General features: G+C 32.0%; 1 protein-coding gene across 1 annotated transcript; it reads left to right on the top strand.

Moving 5' to 3' along the window:
• The first annotated feature begins 8254 nt into the window (after positions 1 to 8254).
• LOC114395883 (copper transporter 6-like) lies at positions 8255 to 9195 on the top strand. Its single transcript, XM_028357751.1, has one exon. The coding sequence runs from the start codon at positions 8365 to 8367 to the stop codon at positions 8815 to 8817; it is 453 nt and encodes a 150-aa protein (XP_028213552.1). The 5' UTR covers positions 8255 to 8364; the 3' UTR covers positions 8818 to 9195.
• Positions 9196 to 19588: the final 10393 nt, after the last annotated feature.

The raw sequence follows: 19588 nt of genomic DNA, 5'->3' as shown, positions 1-19588 counted from the left end.
TTTCTTTCTCGTGGGAATCATCGAAAGAAAATCTACTGCATGCATGGTCACAGATCCATTTTTTTTTTTCCTTCAACTTCGGTTTCAAAGGTCAAAATTAAGATTGGTGTCTACTGTCTAGAGAATAAGCTTAATTAGGCTAAAGTGCTGACGAAGTTTTCAATAAATAAATATGATTCGGAAAATGGTTGATTTTAGTAACTAAAAACAATCAATATTTTTAGTACCACTTGTTGGAAAACATGATCGAGCGGAGAGAAAATTGAGAAAAGTGAAAGTTTAAAATTGATTGAAGGAGTAAAGGTGTGTTCACTGTTAATTTACAGGTTGTTACAAGAGCTTTTATAGAAATGGTACGATATGGTTAATTTTGTATCCAAAGTAGTTGGTAAAGAAACCATATATATATAGCCAATATCCGCTAATTAACATGTATTAATATGTAATGTGGTAATACTAATACGCTCTCAAGCTGTAGGATGTGTCTAGTTCGCACTCCAGCTTGGGATGAATAAAATGACATCAATTACTAAAAAGAAACACTGAGTGTAAAATATAAAAAATCATGACATAAACAAATTAACCTGCTAATATAAGTAATTGTGTATTAATTACTACTAATACAATCCCATATTAATTACTACTACGTATATATATATATATATATATATATATATATATATATATATATATATATATATATATAAAATAGTGACTTAATTATCAATTTAGTCTCAAATTATATTAAAAGATTTAATTTGATTTTTAAGTTTTTAAAAGATTCAATTAAATTTCTAAATTACTTTAAAATGGACCAATTTGGTTCTTTCCATCAAATTAAGCTGATGCCTAGTTTTCGTTTACAAATAATAGCAGTTTTTAATTGTCACTATATTTATTATTAGTTTTAAAAAATAAAACGATTGTCATTTTTTCTTCTTTACTTTCCGTTCGGCACTCCACTTTGCCTCGGAAGGGTTTTGCAGAGTGCGATGGTGGCATGACAGAACGATGGTGGTGCAGCAGTGCAGTGTTGGCGCAGGGTGCTGTTTGGGTGGGTTAAGGTGTTGGTGATGGAGTTGGTGTGGTAGGTGAGGTGTGGGGCTCGGGCGCTAGCGATGGGGCCTGGGTGGTGACGCGGCGGCGTGGTGGTTGCGCAGGAGGTGAAGTTTTGGGACTCTTCGGAGGTGAAGTTGGACTTGCATGGATTTCACTTGGGTTCCACTTATTTGATTGTGTTGCTTTGGTTGGAGGAGATGTGAAGAAGGTTGAATGATTCCAATTATGGAGTCCCTTGAAGGTTGATAAGAAGAACAATGGCTACTTCATTGCCAAAGGTAGCTGAAAGTGGAGGAGAACAAAAAATGAGAATCATTTTATTTTGTAAATAATAATAAATACAGTGATGGTTAAAAACTGTCCCTGTTGTTCGTAAATAAAAGTTTCTGGAATTTATTATCCTATCGGTGTTAACTTAATTACACAAAAAAATCAACTTAGTTCGTTTTAAAATAGTTTGAAAACTAAATTGAAAATTTTTAAAATTTGAGGATCAAATTAAATTTTTTAATATAATTTGATGACTAAATTAATAATTAAGTTTATAATAGTAATATATTTAACATAACCTTGCGTTTATACTCGTTCATTATTTGAGTTGTTTGAATGTAAGCACTCACTTTTACTCACTAACATCATCTTAAACACATTAGGGGATTGTTTAATTTTATCAAACGATTCTCTAAACTTTTAAAAGATGAAAGGCAGAATGGTGAAGGAATATTATGTTATGCTAAACTTTCGACGTTTTACTTAATACCTGGTGCTTATCTCGAAATTAAGTAACCAATTCCCGAATACTAAATTGCATATCATCCCACTCCATCACTTCATACTAAGTGCTTATAAAATTATTTCTAAACTGTACGCAATTAGCTTTGAGACTTGAAGAGTTATAAGCTCTCTTCTCTCTTACAATCAATCAGACGGTTTTTTTCTCCTAAAATCCCAATTTTGCATGCAATGGTTATTATAATGAGAAAGGTAATTGATTGAGCCAAAAGTTTAGGTAAAGAATTGAATCCTTAATGGTTATTATAATGAGAAAGGTAATTGATTGAGCCAAAAGTTTAGGTAAAGAATTGAATCCTTAAGTTAGTATGTGGTATGTGACTCAAAAATCACCAAAGCCACAAAAGTGAAGGATTCATTTGTTGATGACATAACTGAATTCAGTTATTATAATTGAATTCAGTTGTCATAACTGAATGGGTGTCTTGGTGCCAAAGGAAAATCTTTGTTCCTAGAGCTAACAACTAGTGTTTATATATTCTTGATCATGTTATAGAGAAACAAAGTTTTTGCAAGAAAAATTCAGAAAGTTCAAAAGAGATAGAGAGCTAGGAGATTAAGAGAGATTTTGTTAGAAAGAAATCGAGAGAGATCAAAGTTAGTTACTGCTTGTATTGAACTTGAATTTCATGATCAATGTGATGATGATGAGTTGTCATTTCTCATGGATGTAGGCACACTGTTGAACCACATAAAATCTGGTATAGATCCTTGTTTCTTTTTGTTGTGCTTGTTCTTGTTTTTCTTTTTTGATCTAATGCAAGTCTAATAGACTAGAAGAACCAACAAGTGGCACCCACCGTGGGGCATCAAGATCAAGAAAGATGGGAACAACAAAGTATGGCATTGAGAAGTTCTCAGGGGAAAACGATTTCGGGTTATGGGGAATCAAGATGGAAGCAATCTTGATTCAACATGGCTGTGCAGAAGCTCTTAAAGGAGAAGAAAGGATGTCTAAATCTCTAAGCTCAAAGGAGAAATCAGAAATGATTGATAGAGCCATAAGTGCAATCATTCTATGTCTCGGAGATAAAGCTTTAAGAGAAGTTGCAAGGGAGAAAACAGTAGCCTCAATGTGGTTGAAACTGGAGTCCTTGTATATGACAAAGTCCCTTGCAAATCAGCTATGCCTAAAACAACAACTGTACACCTTCAAGATGACAGAATCAAGAACAGTCACTGATCAATTGGCTGATTTTAACAAGATCCTTGATGATTTGGAAAATATTGAAGTAAAGCTTAAAGAGGAGGGTAAAGCTTTTTTGCTTCTGAATTCCTTACCAAAATCCTTCGAACATTTCAAGGATGCAATTCTTTATGGCAAAGATCAAGACATTACCCTAGAAGAAGTTCAGACCTCAATAAGGACCAAGGAGATGCAAAAACAGCAAGACTCCAAATCTAAGGATAATGGTGAAAGCCTGAATGTTTCAAGGGGAAGGAGTGAAAAGAAGGGACCAAAAGGAAAGAAATCCATATCAAAGTCAAGGGATTCAAAGAATGGCAAGAAAACAAAGTTCAAATGCTTTAATTGTCACAAGACTGGTCATTTCAAGAAAGACCGCCTAGACAGGATTAAGAAAGGATCCATGGACTCTGCTGACATAGTTGAAGCCTCTGATGGTTATGAGAGTGCAAGTGTTTTAGTAGTATCAAATACCAAAACACAAACAGAATGGATTATAGATTCTGGATGCTCATATCACAACTGCCCGAGGAAGGACTATTTTGAAACTCTGGAATTAAAGACAGCAGGAACTATAATTACTAGGAGACAACTATCCTTGCAAGGTACAAGGCATTGGAACTGTGAGACTGAAATGTTTAATAACAGAGATTACCTACTAAAAGATATAAGGTACATTCCTGAACTCAAAAGAAACCTTATTTCCATAAACATGTTTGATGATCTAGGATATTCTACTAGAACTTTGAATGGTGTTCTTAAGATTTCAAATGGATCTTTAGTCATAGCTAAGGGTAACAAGAATAAAAGTAATGAAGGTTCCACTATTATTGGACATGCATCTGTAGCTAGTAATACTTTGATTAACAAAACTAAACTTTGGCATCTAAGGTTTAGTCATGTTAGTGAAAATGGATTACATGAACTTGAGAAACAAAATCTGTTAGGTGGTGATAAACTAGATAAACTTGAATTTTGTGATCATTGTGTACTTGGTAAATCACATAGAATAAGTTTTGGCATTGGTATTCATGTTTCATCTAGGCCTTTTAAGTATGTGCATGATGATTTATGGGGACCATCTAGAGTGAAAACTCATGGTGGAAGCTTATACTTTCTCACCATCATAGATGATTTATCAAGAAGAGTATGGTTGTATGTTTTGAAAAATAAGTCAGAAGTTTTTCAAAAATTCAGAGAGCGGCATACTCTTATTGGAAATCAACTTGGTACAAAACTAAAAGTGTTAAGGACTGACAATGGCCTAGAGTTTGTTTTAGAGCAATTCAATGAGTTTAATTTGCAAGAAAATAGGTATCAAAAGACACAAAATAGTCCTTCACACACCATAGCAGAATGACTAGCAGAAAGAATGAATAAGACCATTTTGGAAATAGTGAGGTGCATGTTGTTGAGTGCAGGATTGCCAAAGACCTTTTAGGGAAAAGCTACAAACACAACAGCCTATGTGATCAACAGATGTCCATCATAAGCTTTAAACTTCAAGTCACCAATGGAAGCTTGGAGTGGTGAACCCCCTGATTACTCACAATTGAAGGTGTTTGGATCACTGGCCTATGCTCATGTTAAACAAGGAAAGCTTGATGCAAGGGCTGTAAAGTGTGTGTTCATTGGCTATCCTGAAGGAGTTAAAGGATACAAGCTGTGAAAATTAGAACCCGGTGAGTCAAAGTGCATTATCAGCAGGGATGTTACCTTTGATGAGAGCAGAATGACAATGCTAAGTAAGGATCAGAAGGACAACAAATCAAGTATTGAGAGTACTCAATTTGAGGTGGAGCCTGTAGAGACATCAGATCATGGCAGTGAAGATACTGTTGATCACATTGATCAAGCAATAATTGGTGATAATGAAGATTTGGCTACTCAGCATGACTTGACCAATTATCAAATGGTTAGAGATAGAGCTAAAAGGGTTATAAAGCCTACAAAAAGGTATGGTCATGCTAACATTATCTGCTATGCATTGAATGATGTTGAGGAGATTCAAAATTCAGAACCAAAGACCGTGAGGGAAGCAATTGAAAGTGAAGACATCAGCTGTGGCTTCAGGCAATGAATGAAGAAATGGAATCCTTAAGAAAGAACAAGACCTGGATACTTGTGGATCAACTTAAGAAGCAGAAGGATGTTGGATATAAGTGGATTTTCTAGAAGAAAGAAGGTATTCTAGGAATAGAAAGGCCTAGATACAAGGAAAGACTTGTAGCAAAAGGCTTTACACAGGTTGAAGGAATTGATTACAATGAAATTTTTTCACCAGTTGTGAAGCATTGTTCAATAAGAATCATACTAAGCCTAGTCAATCAGTATGACTTGGAACTTGAATAGCTTGATGTTAAAACTTCATTTCTTCATGGAAATCTGAAGGAAAACATTTACACGAACCAACCTGGAGGTTTTGAAGAAGGAGAGAACAAGGTGTGTTTGTTAAAAAAATCTTTGTATGGACTGAAGCAAAGCCCTTGAATGTGGTATCTGAAGTTTGATGAGTTCTTGATCAGCTGGTATAGTTTCATCAAAAATAGGTATGACAACTGTGTATATATCCTGAAAAGGAAGAAAGTGTGTGTTCTCTACCTTCTCTTGTATGTGGATGACATCCTCATAGCAAGTGCTAACAAGGAAGAGATTAGACAACTCAAGGAAAGTTTGAACACAGAATTTGAGATGAAAAATCCAGGATCAGCTAGAAGGATACTCGAGATTGATATTCATAGGGATAGAGCAAAGGGTGAACTATTCTTGTCTTAAAGCAATTACCTCAAGAAAGTGGTGGAAAGGTTTAGGATGCATCAAAGTAAACCTGTCAGCACACCACTTGGCCATCATACAAAGCTATCTGTTATTCAAGCTCCAGAGACAGCTGAAGAAAGGTCTAAAATGAATCAAACACCCTATGCCAGTGGTGTTGGAAGCATCATGTATATGGAATGGTTTGCAGCAGACTTGACTTGGCTCATGCAGTAAGTATAATAAGCAGGTTCATGGGAGATTCTGTCAGTGCACACTGGGAGGCCTTGAAGTGGACACTGAGGTATCTCAATGGATCTTTGAAAGTTGGATTAAGGTACAAGAAGACAGCACACGAGGCAGCAATTATAGGCTATGTTGATGCAGATCGATTTTGTAGGAAATGTAGACACAAGGAAGTCCTTAACTGGATATGTGTTTACCTTGTATGGAACTGCAATTAGTTGGAAAGCAAGTCAACAATCAGTTGTTGCTCTTTCAACAATTGAAGCAGAATACATGGCCCTAGCTGAAGGAGTTAAGGAAGCAATCTGGCTAAAAGGAATTATAAATAAACTTGGAATAGCACAATCCTGGGTCACAATTCATCGTGACAGTCAAAGTGCTATCCATTTAGCAAATCACCAAATTTACCATGAGAGAACAAATCATATAAATGTGAAACTACACTTCATCATATATGTGATTGATTCTGAGAAGGTGAAGGTGGAGAAGGTTTCAACAGAAGAAAACCCTACTGACATGTTCACAAAGTCCCTATCTAGTGTCAAGTTCAAGCATTGCCTGGACTTGATCAATTTTGAGGATGCCTAAAGCAGATTAGTAGAAGTGCAACCCGGAATCACAAGATAGACACTTGTTGATTTGGAGTCAAGGTGGAGATTTGTGGTATGTTACTCAAAAATCACCAAAGCCACAAAAGTGAAGGATTCATTTGTTGATGACATAACTGAATTCAGTTGTCATAACTGAATGGATGTCTTGGCGTCAAAGGAAAATCTTTGTTCCTAGAGCTAGCAATTAGTGTATATATATATATTCTTGATCATGTTATAGAGAAACAGAGTTTTTGCAAGAAAAATTCAGAAAGTTCAAAGGAGATAGAAAGTTAGGAGATTGAGAGAGGTTTTGTTAGAAAGAAATCGAGAGAGATAAAAGTTAGTTGTTGCTTGTATTGAACTTGAATTTCATGATCAATGTGATGATGATGAATTGTCATTTCTCATGGATGTAGACATATTGTTGAACCACGTAAAATCTGGTGTAGATCCTTGTTTGTTTTTGTTGTACTTGTTCTTGTTTTTCTTTTTTGATGTAGTGCAGGTCTAATAGACTAGAAGAACCAACAATATGGGTTGTCTGCTCTCATGATGCCTCTCCAGTAATAATTTTGATCATTGGATTTAAATTTAATGATTATTAAAAATAAAAGTATAAAAAATATATTTATATGTTTAATTATAAAATAGTTAATATGTTGTTGTAGGGCACGGTAGAGAATCTAAGTCCCCCTTAAATTGGGTACTTCCAATGATTTGGACCTTATATGAGTTCTTAATTTATTTATTTATCCTACAACTTACAATAGATTTAAGAACTCCCAACAAGATTTCACTCTAATATTAATGTTCATAATCAAAATCTCAACTTTTGTGTATCTTATTCAATTGATAAATATATTGGTATAACACAATTCACTCAAAGCACAAAAAACAAGCATATATATACGTGTATATACGTAAGAATAAATAAGAAAAAAAGTTGGAAAAGAGATAAAGAAAATACAGGGAATATTCCTTAAAAGAAAAACGTAAAACAAAAAAGATAAAGGAATAAGTTAAATAAAGGAATTGAGTAATTTGTAATTTGTAATTTTTTGTTAAAAATAAGTTTTTTTAAAGCATATATAGGCATGCAAATCTATATCTCATATAAGATTATTCCTACTCTAACAAATATAAGTCAAAATATTTTTATAATTTTCATTTATGAGAGATTTTCAATAAAAATGCAATAACATTAATACTCTAATCCGGATTATTGAAATCAAAATTGTTAAAAATAAAATACAAAATTTTAAAAAAAAACTGTAAAGTATAGCATATAAATTATAAACTATCAAAATCAGTCCAAATCTAAACTTTTGTAATAAGAAAAACAAAAGTGAATTGATGGAGGGTCCCATTCTGCTGATAATGCTAGAGCTAAAGTGCTACTTCTTCATAGCTTGCTTTTCCTTTAATTTCCCTTTCGGTTTTCTTGATCACCGAAAAATGTTAAATTTTAATCATAGTACGTATCCGCTTGCTTGCATACGAATTATGGAACAATTTTTATGAAACAGAATCATATCTTCATGTTCAATTTTGTCATGTCCCAACCGACACTAACGTTGCTAAGCAATTACGCATTCTATATAAACCATAGTAATCCACGTACCATGTTCGTTCCTACGTTATTATTACATATGGTAGTTTTGGACAGTCTCATAAAACCCTTGTTACGTTGCATTAATATCTATAGTTAGTCACAACACTTCATTAGTTTTCAATATGTTTTCAACGGCTACTGCAGACGGTGTTCCGACGCCGTACAATTCTACGGTGGCGACGATGCTGGGGCGGCGGCGGATTCCGATACACACGACGTTCTACTGGGGGCACAAGGTGGACATACTGTTCCGGTGCTGGCCCGGGGACAGCGCCGCCATGTACGCGGTGGCGCTGCTCCTCGTGTTCTTCATGGCGGTGCTGGTGGAGTGGCTCTCGTTCACCAACATAGTGAAGCTCAAGCCCGGGGGCTCAAACGACGTCGTTGGGGGGCTCCTCAAGACGGGGCTATACGGCGTGCGTTCCGGGCTCTCTTATATGGTGATGCTGGCCGTCATGTCGTTTAATGGGGGTGTGTTTGTCGTTGCAATTTGCGGCCACGTCATCGGGTTCTTGATTTTCGGGACGCGGGCTATAAGGAAGAAATCGGATGGGTTGGACTCATCGAAACCGTAGGGTGTGTCCGGTTTGGAGGTTTGAGAGGATACCGTTGGATACTATGAATAACGTGGATCGTGAGGCTGTGCTTTTTCTGAATTCTTGAGCAAAATAAACGAATGAAAAGAGTTGAAAACGGCGTGGTTTTGCCTCTGCAATGGTAAACTGCCAAGAAAAAGAAATTGTGATGGTGTTTTTGGATGTTAGAATAACGGAGCCAACTTTGGGTCTGTTTGCGTTATTTTATAATTCCGTTTCATGAAAGTGCAGAAAAATAAAAATTATTCGATGTTTTTCGAAATTCATGCATTAACTAATCATAGTAGCAAATTTGTGCGAGGTTGCAGAGTAGCTTTTATGCTTTTTACCTAGATTTTATGACAGTGTATTTGGATATACTTTATGGATATAAAATTTCACGTCAAATTAGAAAGTGCTGTGAAAACTACAATTCACAACTTCTGGAATGGCACATAAATATATGTTGAAAACACAAATCATAAACACATGAGAGGAACCCTCTATCCAAAATGTTCAATCAGCTCTGCTTGGATTTAAGGATATTAGTTATCGATAGAATTAATATATATTTTATATTAATAATTGATTTTAATACTAAAAAAACTAAACTCAGGCTTTGTTGTTGATACATAAAACTTGTATATATACTTTCGAGTTAATTTTATGTTCAAATTGTGAAATGCAAATGAGGATTTTATGATTGTACTATTTCTTACTCAAGATACAATATTATGACGTGTAAGACTGTGTTGTGACTAGAGAGAGATGTGAGTATATGGGTTGTGAATTGTGATTCATGGACGGCCACTTTAACTTGTAGTTAATGTGAGCTAAGTCCGACAAAAGCATATGAACATTAGACCATGCGGATTGACTTGTTTAGGGTTGCTTATTATTTTCCACAACATAATTATTTCTTGTAATTTTAAAGTTGATTGTAAAGACAAAAATGCAGTTTAAGTGAACTATGGGCGATTTTTTTTAACACTGATATATTGTCAATTTATTATATTTTTTTGCACAATCATTTTAATTATAATATATATATATATATATCTTCGTTGTCATCAAAATTGAAAGTTTAAATCTTGAAACGATAGATTCCTATACACTAAACTAAATTTTAAATCCGGGCGTTTTACGGTTTCTTTAAATAATATTTGTATATTTTATTTAATACTTTTTAAACTATATATTTATTACTAAAATTATTATTTTTAAAATATTTGGAATTATTTATATTAATTTTGAGGAAGAAGATTACTTATATTCTTTTTTTGCTTTATATTTTTAATTGAGTCTGTTTATAAATGTTTTAAATGTGTTTATTGTAAAAAAATATTTAATTTGTTGAAATAATGTGATTTTTATTAATTAAATATAGTTTTTAGTTATTATATATGTTTTAAATTTTATATCTTATAATTTAAGTATTATAAGGATTATTTATCATTAAAAAATATTATCTCTATCTTTATGCGAAGAAAAGAGGATCATTCTTTTCACCTATATTAATAATATATAAGTAATCGCTCATTTTTGCATTTAGTAGGATTATATTAGTTTTTCAAACTTTAATATTATAATTTTTTGTTATTCTAAATTAAGACCCTAATAATAATAATAATAAAATCTTTCATAATGGTGATACTAAGTTTGATGAAGGTGGTTTTGAAAGTGGGTATGAGAATGATAATGAGGGTGTTCTTTTTTAAGATAGTCAAGAAAAGAGAGCAATTGCAGTTATGACGGTTTTGATAGTGAGGATGAACCTTTAGTTAACCTGATTTTGAAGAAAAAAAGAAAAAGAAAAAAAGATTCTCATGTTGGATCTAGTGGTGGTGATGTGAATATAGAAGAAGGAGATGGTGAATTGAGTGAGGGATATGAAACTGAAGAGCTTTACAGTGCTGAATTCGAATTTAATGAAGAAGACATACATAAGTTTGTTAGATACAAGAAAAAAGATTTGAATTGAGATTTTCAGTTCAAGATTGGTATGAATTTTTGCAGCCTACAGGAGCTCAAAGAAGCAATTGTTGAGCATTCTATAATGAATGGGATACAGGTTGTGTTTTGACCAAATGACAAAATGAGTAATAGGGAAGCACAAAGACAGATGTGGGTACGAGGTTTTTTGTAGCAAGGTTGGGAGGAGTTCCACCCTTAGGATAAGACCTGCAGACCAAAACATCATTGTGGAAGGGACTTTAGCAACAAGAATGCTAACTCTAAATGGGTCTTGAAAATTGTTGCAAAGAAGTTGAAGTTCAACAATGATGTAAAATTGACACAAATAATGGATGTTGTGAAGTTCAAGTATGGTATTGGCATAAGTTTGGCTATTGCTTGGAAATCCAAGATGATTGCTAAAGCAATAATGGATGGGGATGCTATTAGACAATACTCTTATCTAGAAGCTCATGGTGAAGAGCTCAAGCATGTTTGTGAAGGGATCAACTACAAAATTATATTAGAAAGACCAATAGGGTTACTATTGCCTAGGTTTGGGAGCTTTTATATGTGTCTAGAAGGCAGTAAATTGGCCTTTAAGCATGCTTGCAAACCCATGATAAGTCTTGATGGGCGTCACTTGAAGTGTAAGTTTGGAGAGCAATTATTGATTGTTGTTGGTAGAGATCCTAATGACCAATATCTCCATATAGCATTTGTTGCAGTGGAGGATGAAGCAAAGGATTCATGGAAGTGGTTTTTGGAGCTTCTTATCAATAATATTGGAGACATAGAAGCCAACATTCATCAGTGATCAACAAAAGGTTTGTTACATTTGAATCACTGCATTCTTTTAAATCTAAATTTTTCATTGATTAACTATACTTTCAAGTTTTTTTATTTGCCTTTATTTCGGGGATTGGTTCAAACACTACAAGCAATGGAAGCTGGAGATGAGAACCAATTTTGCTTGAGACATTTGTATCAAAATTTCAAAAAAAAAAAAAAATTGGTGGAGGCACACCTCTCAAAGACTTAATGATGGGTGCAATAAAGGCAACATAGGAGGAGGCATGGGAAGACAAGATGTCTCAAATTAAGGAGGTGAATGAACAGGCACATGATTGGCTGATGAATATAGTTTACAAAAATGCATGGTGTAAGCATGTCATTTATCATTATCCTAAATGTGATCTGTTGTTGAATAATTTGAGTTAGTCTTTCAATAGCACCATCTTGGTAGCAAGGGAGAAACTGATAATTACATTGTTTGAGTGGATTAGGTCATTCTTAATGGCTAGGTTTGTTACATAAAAGGAAAAGTTAGAAAGATATAAGGGTGAAATTATGCCTAAACCTATGAAGAGGCTAGCTTAGGAAATTGAACATAGTCGTAACTGGACTATTGTGTATTCGAGTCACAAGAAATTGAAGGTTACTCATGCTTTAAAGGGTGACAAGTTTGTTGTCAACTTGGTTGATAATTCTTGTTCTTGTAACTTTTGGGGCACAGTAGGTATTCCATGTCATCATGCAGTGGTTAGCATTACAGTACGATGAGAAAAATGCTAGAAACCCTAGTTCTATTTTGCCACTTAAGCATAAGAGGGGTCCAGGTAGGCCTAAAAAACTAAGGATAAGGGAAACTAATGAGGATCCTAATCCCACTAAATTAAGAGAAAAAACAACCAAGTACCAATGCAAAAGATGTGGGAAAACTGGTCACAATCAGAGGAAGTGCAATTTGTCTCCTCCAATTATTGAAGAGCTAGAGAATGAAAATAATGTTGAGAATGTTGACATAGTTCTTGACAACATAATTGTTGAGAATGACACCACAGTACCTATTATTCATTCATAACAAGCTGAGAATGAAGACAATGTTGAGAATGTTGACATAGTTCTTGAACCTGTCCCTCAACAAATGAAAAATGTCAAAGATGCAACAATTAATAAGGAAAGTAACTTGGTAAGTCTCTAATATTTATTTACATTAGTTAACATCTTTTTTATGTTAATTACTTAAAATGGAACTTATTATAGGTTTAGGGAATTCAACCAAAAGGTGGTCAGCTGAATAAAAGGAAACAAGCACCTCAAACACATTCTTGTTCAAAGACTATGAAAAAGACAAAACAAACTCCTCAATCACAACTTGTTACATATATCTTCTAGGACTACAAAGTCTATCAACTTGGTGAAACTGCAAGTGATGCTGAACATTAATGTTATTGGTCAAATGTGACATTATTAATGTTCTTAGTTTATATTTACACAGAAATGGAACACTTGACAAAAAAGTTAAGAGGTTTGAAAGATCAACACTTGTTGCACGGTTAGCCCATATTGGAATTGAATAACTGAAAAAGTTATCAGAAATGACGAAAGATCAATCTATTGATGATGTCATTCAAAGGAAAATATTGCAGTAAACAAGATTGACTGAATTGTGTGACAAGTTGGCTTTTCCAAAACAAGCAACATCTGGTGTTGTTGCTAGTCTTGACAAGATTGTTTCTAATTTGATTGAACCCTTCTTCTTGATGTAACAATGTTCAATACTTATAAACTTTTGACTTTTAGCTTTCTTAGCAAAAAAGAGATACAGGGGTTGGGGATAAGGCCGAAGTTGTTAGGTCATCAAAACTAGTGACAAGAAACAAAGTCAAAAGATGGGACAATCTGTTTGAAGAAGTTAGTAGCCTTCCTATCGGGCAGCAAGGAGCACCTAAGAAGTAGTAATGGTTCGGAAGTGAAGATGATTTTTTGAAACCAACATTGAAGAAGACTTATTTATTTTGGTTGTTGGTTTTTTCATATTGACTTTAAGTTAACTTTATCCATGTAATGATGTCATTTTGGTTGGCTTTTTTGTTTGTACCACATGACTTTAAGTTAACTTTATCCATGTAATCATGTTTAATACTCTTTACTTAGTAATTACATTATGACAAGTTTTTTAATGTCATTGTTATTAATGTCATTGATATGACAAGTTTGTTAATGTCCTAACATTTTGTTACATTATGACAAGTTTGTTAATGTCATTGTTATTAGACTATAATTCTGCAATTTGATAGAGACCTCATACAAAATTTTCCAATTTAATAAGGACCTTGTGCAATTTGATAGGGACCTAAAACACAATTCATCAATGTAATAGAAGAATACATAGACCTCATACATGGATTACTACTTCCATAAACGTCATTACTAAACTTGTCCATACAAGCTTGTGCTTACAATAACTAAACACCAAACTCATAACCTTAAATTTGATCACAACACAATTTGAATTAGTACATCTCAAAAAACAAAACAGTAACAACTTACATCATCTACTCAACTATAAATGTAATGGTGACTGTGGAAGCAATGCCTTCCAAGATTATTTTGATGATGCCAAAAAATTAAGAGTCAATCAAGTTTCAAGAATAATCAAGATCAAGATTCAAGACTCAAGAGAAAACTCAATCAAGGTAAGTACTAAAAAAGTTTTTCAAAACATTGAGTAGCACAATCGATTACCATAATCATGTAATCGATTGCCAATGCTTTAAAACGTTAGAATTCAAATTTCAAGAGTCACAACTAGTGATAAAACATTTTCAAATCATTTTTAACTTGTATAATCGATTACACAATACTTGTAATCGATTACCAGTGTTTCTAAACATTTTGATTTTCAAATTTAAACATGAAAAGTCAAATCTGTTGATGTGTAATCGATTACACCTTAATGATAATCGATTACCAGTGACTGATTTCAAAAAATAAATTACCAAAAGTCACAATTCTTAAAGTGACTTGTTTCTGAAGAATTTTTCAAAGGTCGCAACCTTTAAATGACTAGTTTTCAAAAGAGTCACAATCTTTTAAAGTGATTAGTTTTAAAGAAATTGCCAAGAGTCACAAACTTGAGTCATCAAATGATTATAAATATGTGACCATGGCATGAATTTCAAGAACAACCTTTTTACAGAACAAGTTCTTATAGAAATTTCTGATTCATTTCTCAACTTCTTTCTAAGAGTTTTTGTTCAAAAACTTGTGTTATTCTTCTTTTTCATTCACTTCTCCCTTTGCCAAAAGAATAGAAGGACTAACCGCCTAAATTCTTTTGTGTCTCCCTTCTCTCTTCCAAGAGAATTCAAAGGACTAACCGCTTGAGAATTCTTTTTATTCTTCCCTTCCCCTTAAACAAAAGATTTCAAAGAACTAACCACCTGCGATATCTTTTGTTTCCCCGTACAAAGATTCAAAGGACTAACCGCCTGAGATTTCTTTGTCTTAACACATTGGAGGGTACATCCTTTGTGGTACAAGTAGAGGGTACATCTACTTGGGTTGTTGTACTAAGAACAAGAGAAGGTACATCTCTTGTGGATCAGTTCAAGTGGAGGGTACATCCACTTGGTTGTTCAAAGAGAACAAGGGAGGGTACATTCCTTGTGGATCTTTGGCTTGTAAAGGATTTTACAAGGTTGAAAGAAATCTCAAGAATCGTTGGTTGCTTGGGGACTGGACGTAGGCACGGATTGTGGCTAAAGCAGTATAAATCTTGTGTTTGTCTTCTTCTTCCCTACACTCTTTAATTTCCGCTGTGTACTTTTAATTCCCGCTTTTACTTTTGGCTAAGTTTATGTTTCTGTTCCTTACTTTCTTAACTTAGTAGTAAAAGCCGAATTAAATCTAGTAACATTAAGAAGGATAAGTTTTTTAATTATTCAAGGCACATTAATAATTAATTCAACCCCCCTTCTTAATTATTCTGAGTCCACTTGATCCAACAGTGATAACACACAACAAATCCCAAAGGAAGATGACAATGCACCCTAGGACCTTTACTCTTTTTCTTTTGATGCTTGTCTTCATCTGTTACTTTGTTATTTTTTTTTCGTAGTTCTTCAACACCTTTGACATATCCTCGAAATTAAGCCTCTTCTTTTGCAAGCATCTTCTTCAAGTCTTGTACTTGTTCATCATACAAACGAATTCTTTTCTTATGTGATTCAAGTTTCTATTCAGTTGCTATAAACTTCTGCTTCAGCTCCTCTAATTGTGAAAGATAAACATCACAATACTTCGAGAACCTTGGTTTAAATATTTTGCCAAATCATAATCCCAAACCCAAAATTTACACCTCGTATCTTCTTGTACATTATACAATAGCTACTAAGAACCCTAAAATAGAACACAACAGAAACTAACTACATCAAAAGTAAAAAAAAATTATATTCCACTCGGCACATCGTCAAAATATATTGTTTGGATGTTTCTTGGTTCAATATGTTAGTTTAATCGTCGCCTTGTCGCACCAACAACAAACGAAAAGGGACCCAAATGACAAAGAAGAAGCTCCCAATGATGCCATTCTCTTCTCTGGGATCGAGGACCTTCAACTCGCACAAACACCCCTCAACGAAGCCAACACAACACTATATAGAGATGCACCACCATGAATCTTAGACTGTGGGGCTCCTCTTCTCTATTGCAATAACTAGCACTAGGGGAAGAAGACACAACCCTTTCTATTTTTATTGTTCTAATTTAATTTAAATTTATTGAAATACGATGCCATGTAAGACAACACATTGTCAGCTTATGTGTCACATTTAATTTGACATGACATCACAAGTAGTTTGCCGACGTGTTGAGTTAACAACCATTTTAGCATTTAATGGATTCCTCTTAACGGTAAAGACCTCACACAAAGCTTTTCAAACATTAGGGACTTATTGCAAAGGAAAAATTCAAGTATATATAATGGATCAAAAACATATTTAAACTTAGCTTTTATATGAATGGTGTTTATATTTTTTTTTATATCAAAACATCCTTAATTTTTTTAATTTGAAAGTATAAAAAGTTAAAATTTTAAATTATATATTTTATTTATATTACATTAATTCATATTTATATCCATCTATCACATGGGTGATCACACTAGGACAAATTTGTTAATTGGGATGGTTATTTTTTTATAATCATTGATTTTTTTATATATAAATGACAAATTTTGCACTTGCAGATAAAATCTACAATGGATAGTAAACGGGTATCTCTAACGGATACGGATACCTGCGAGTGATGGGTATGGATATTTTTACTACCAGTTTGTTAATGGGATGGGGACAATATCATGATACACGTATCCACGAGTTGCCGATATTCATTAATATTTAAATTTTTAAATATTTTTAATATATTTTTTATTTATACTTATGTTGTGGAATATAATTTAATTTGGACTTATATAATACTGGAGTTTTATTTGAGTTTATTTTTTTAGAGAGTAATTTCTAGATAATTTTGGTTGGAGATCACAAAATAAATTTGCTATTTTATTTATTTATTTATTTTTTAAGAATTATCCGTATATATTTTTAATTTTATAAAATATTTGAATAATTTCTTAAAATATTAAGATTAGTTTTTAAAATAAAATATTAGAATGAATAAATATTATGATAAAAATTTAAAATATTTTTATTTTAAAAATATTTACGAATATCCGTGGATATTTAAAAATCCACAGGTATCCGTTTAATGGGTACCCCGGGATAACGATGCAGGTATTTGTCTCGTGGGGCATGACTGATTAAATTTCTTGCATATCAAAATAGCTTTTATTTTTAAATTTTTTCAGAGGCTTTATTTTTAATTTAAAATTATAAAAATTATATTATTTTCAACTATTATTTATTCTACTTATGTTATACTAATTCATATTTATATTTATTTGTTCCACATATTTTTATAGTAGGATAAGTTCATTTGAGTGATTTTAATTTAATTATATCAAAAGACCCTTAGATATTTATATGTAATTTTAATGTATATAATTTTTATATAATTGATGCTTATATTTCTTTTTATATCAAAACATATCTTTCATTTTTTTCATTTAAAAGTATAAAATTACTATATTTATATCTATCTATCTATATATATATATATATATAAAATATTTAGGTTATGCTAGTCCATATTGTATCCACCGATCACAAGGGTAAACAAGCTAGAGTAAATCTATTTTAATATTTTTTTTTATAATTATTGGTTATTTGATGTTAAGAGACTTTTGGATTTTTTATATTTAAATTTAATGCATACATATAAAAGATGTTTGAATTCCTTTTTAATATCAAAATATCCTTTATTGAAAGTATAAAGTTATATATTTAAAAACATTATATATTATATTTATGTTGTGGTAATCCATATTTATATCTATCGGTAACATAAATATTCACATTACTATAAATCCATTTCAGTGTTTTTCTTTTATATAATCATTGAGATTTTTATATAAATTTTTTTTAGATATTTATATTTAAATTAAATGGGTAAAAATTTTATATCAAAATAATCTTATTGTCAGCATTAAAAATTATATTTTTAAAACTAATATATATTTTATTTATATGACGCTAATGCATATTTATATTTGTTTATTGCACCAGTAATCTTATTATATATCACTAATCGTTAGGATAATCATTCTATTTTATAATCAATGATTCTTGAGGCCAAGAGAGTAGTATTCCATTATACTAATGGATGAAAAAAAAGAAGCTGAAGATTTTAGTAGCTAAAATTCACAATCGTAAAAAGTATCCCCTGTCTTTATTATAAGCACGAAAAAAAAATGATTTTACACTTACTAAGAAATTAATTAATTTCATTTACATTGTTAATCCCAAAACAAAAATAAGTTTTTTTTTTTCTAAATTATACTTCATATATGAGACAAACATAAAAAAAAATCTTTGGTCTTATTAAATAAAAAATATTTTAAAAATAATCTCATTAAATAAAATAAAATTAATTAACTTTTGTTTATATTTAAAATGTAACGAGTGATTTTTGTTGTTTTTAAAAGAGACGAGAGGGGTAGTATTTTCTTTAGACCTAACAAGAGTAATTATAAAACATTGTATATCCAAATACACTATTTTTAATAACCCAAAATTTAGATGTGCTAAAAAAAAATGTAGTAACTATATAACATGTAAATGAAATTTATTTCATGAGATTTTACTTTCAAGCATGTAAATTTAGACATTTAATTATGACTAAACAAGGAGAAGTAAAAGTTATTCTTTACCACATGTCTATTCCCATTTTTAAGGTTTAAGTAAAAAATTTAAATCTAAATAAAACACCAAAATCTTCTGTTTATTTCATTCATCGCATAGATTAAAAAACTAGTTAAATATGATATAAGTTGATTTTTTTAGGATCTTGTTAACCAGTGTCCTTAGAATATTGACTAAACTAAAAGGGAAAAACATTTATTATGTAAATCATAGAAGAGCCTTAAAAAAATATGGACAACATATATAATTTTATGTCTCAGAATAAAAAACATTTCTACTTTAAGTTTCTTAACCAATTTCCTTAGAATTTTATCTGTATAAATTGAATACAATACCAAATAATTTATAATATTTACACATATTACTTAACCAACCAGGTTTGACTACCTTTGATAATGACTAGTTTTTTTTACTGCCTTATAGAAAGAAATAAGGAAATTAAAGAGAAGAGAACAATAATTACACTACTAAAACAAGGACTTTTTACGACGGTTAATAAGTGCATTTAACGACGATTATCAATTGTTGTTGTTTAAAACGTCATTAAAATAAAATTAGTTTTTACGACGGTTATTATAATAACCGTCTTTGAATGTAGAAACCTTTCAAAGTTGTGTCAGAGTTTACATTCAAAGACGGTTATTTGCTAATAACCGTCTTTGAACTATGTGTCAGAATAGACATTTAAAGACGGTTATTAATTAATCACCGTC

Source organism: Glycine soja, chromosome 18 (assembly GCF_004193775.1).
Source record: "Glycine soja cultivar W05 chromosome 18, ASM419377v2, whole genome shotgun sequence".
Taxonomy (NCBI): Eukaryota; Viridiplantae; Streptophyta; class Magnoliopsida; order Fabales; family Fabaceae; genus Glycine; species Glycine soja.
Note: the sequence above shows the minus strand (reverse complement) of the source record. Positions and strands in the feature narration are given on the sequence as shown.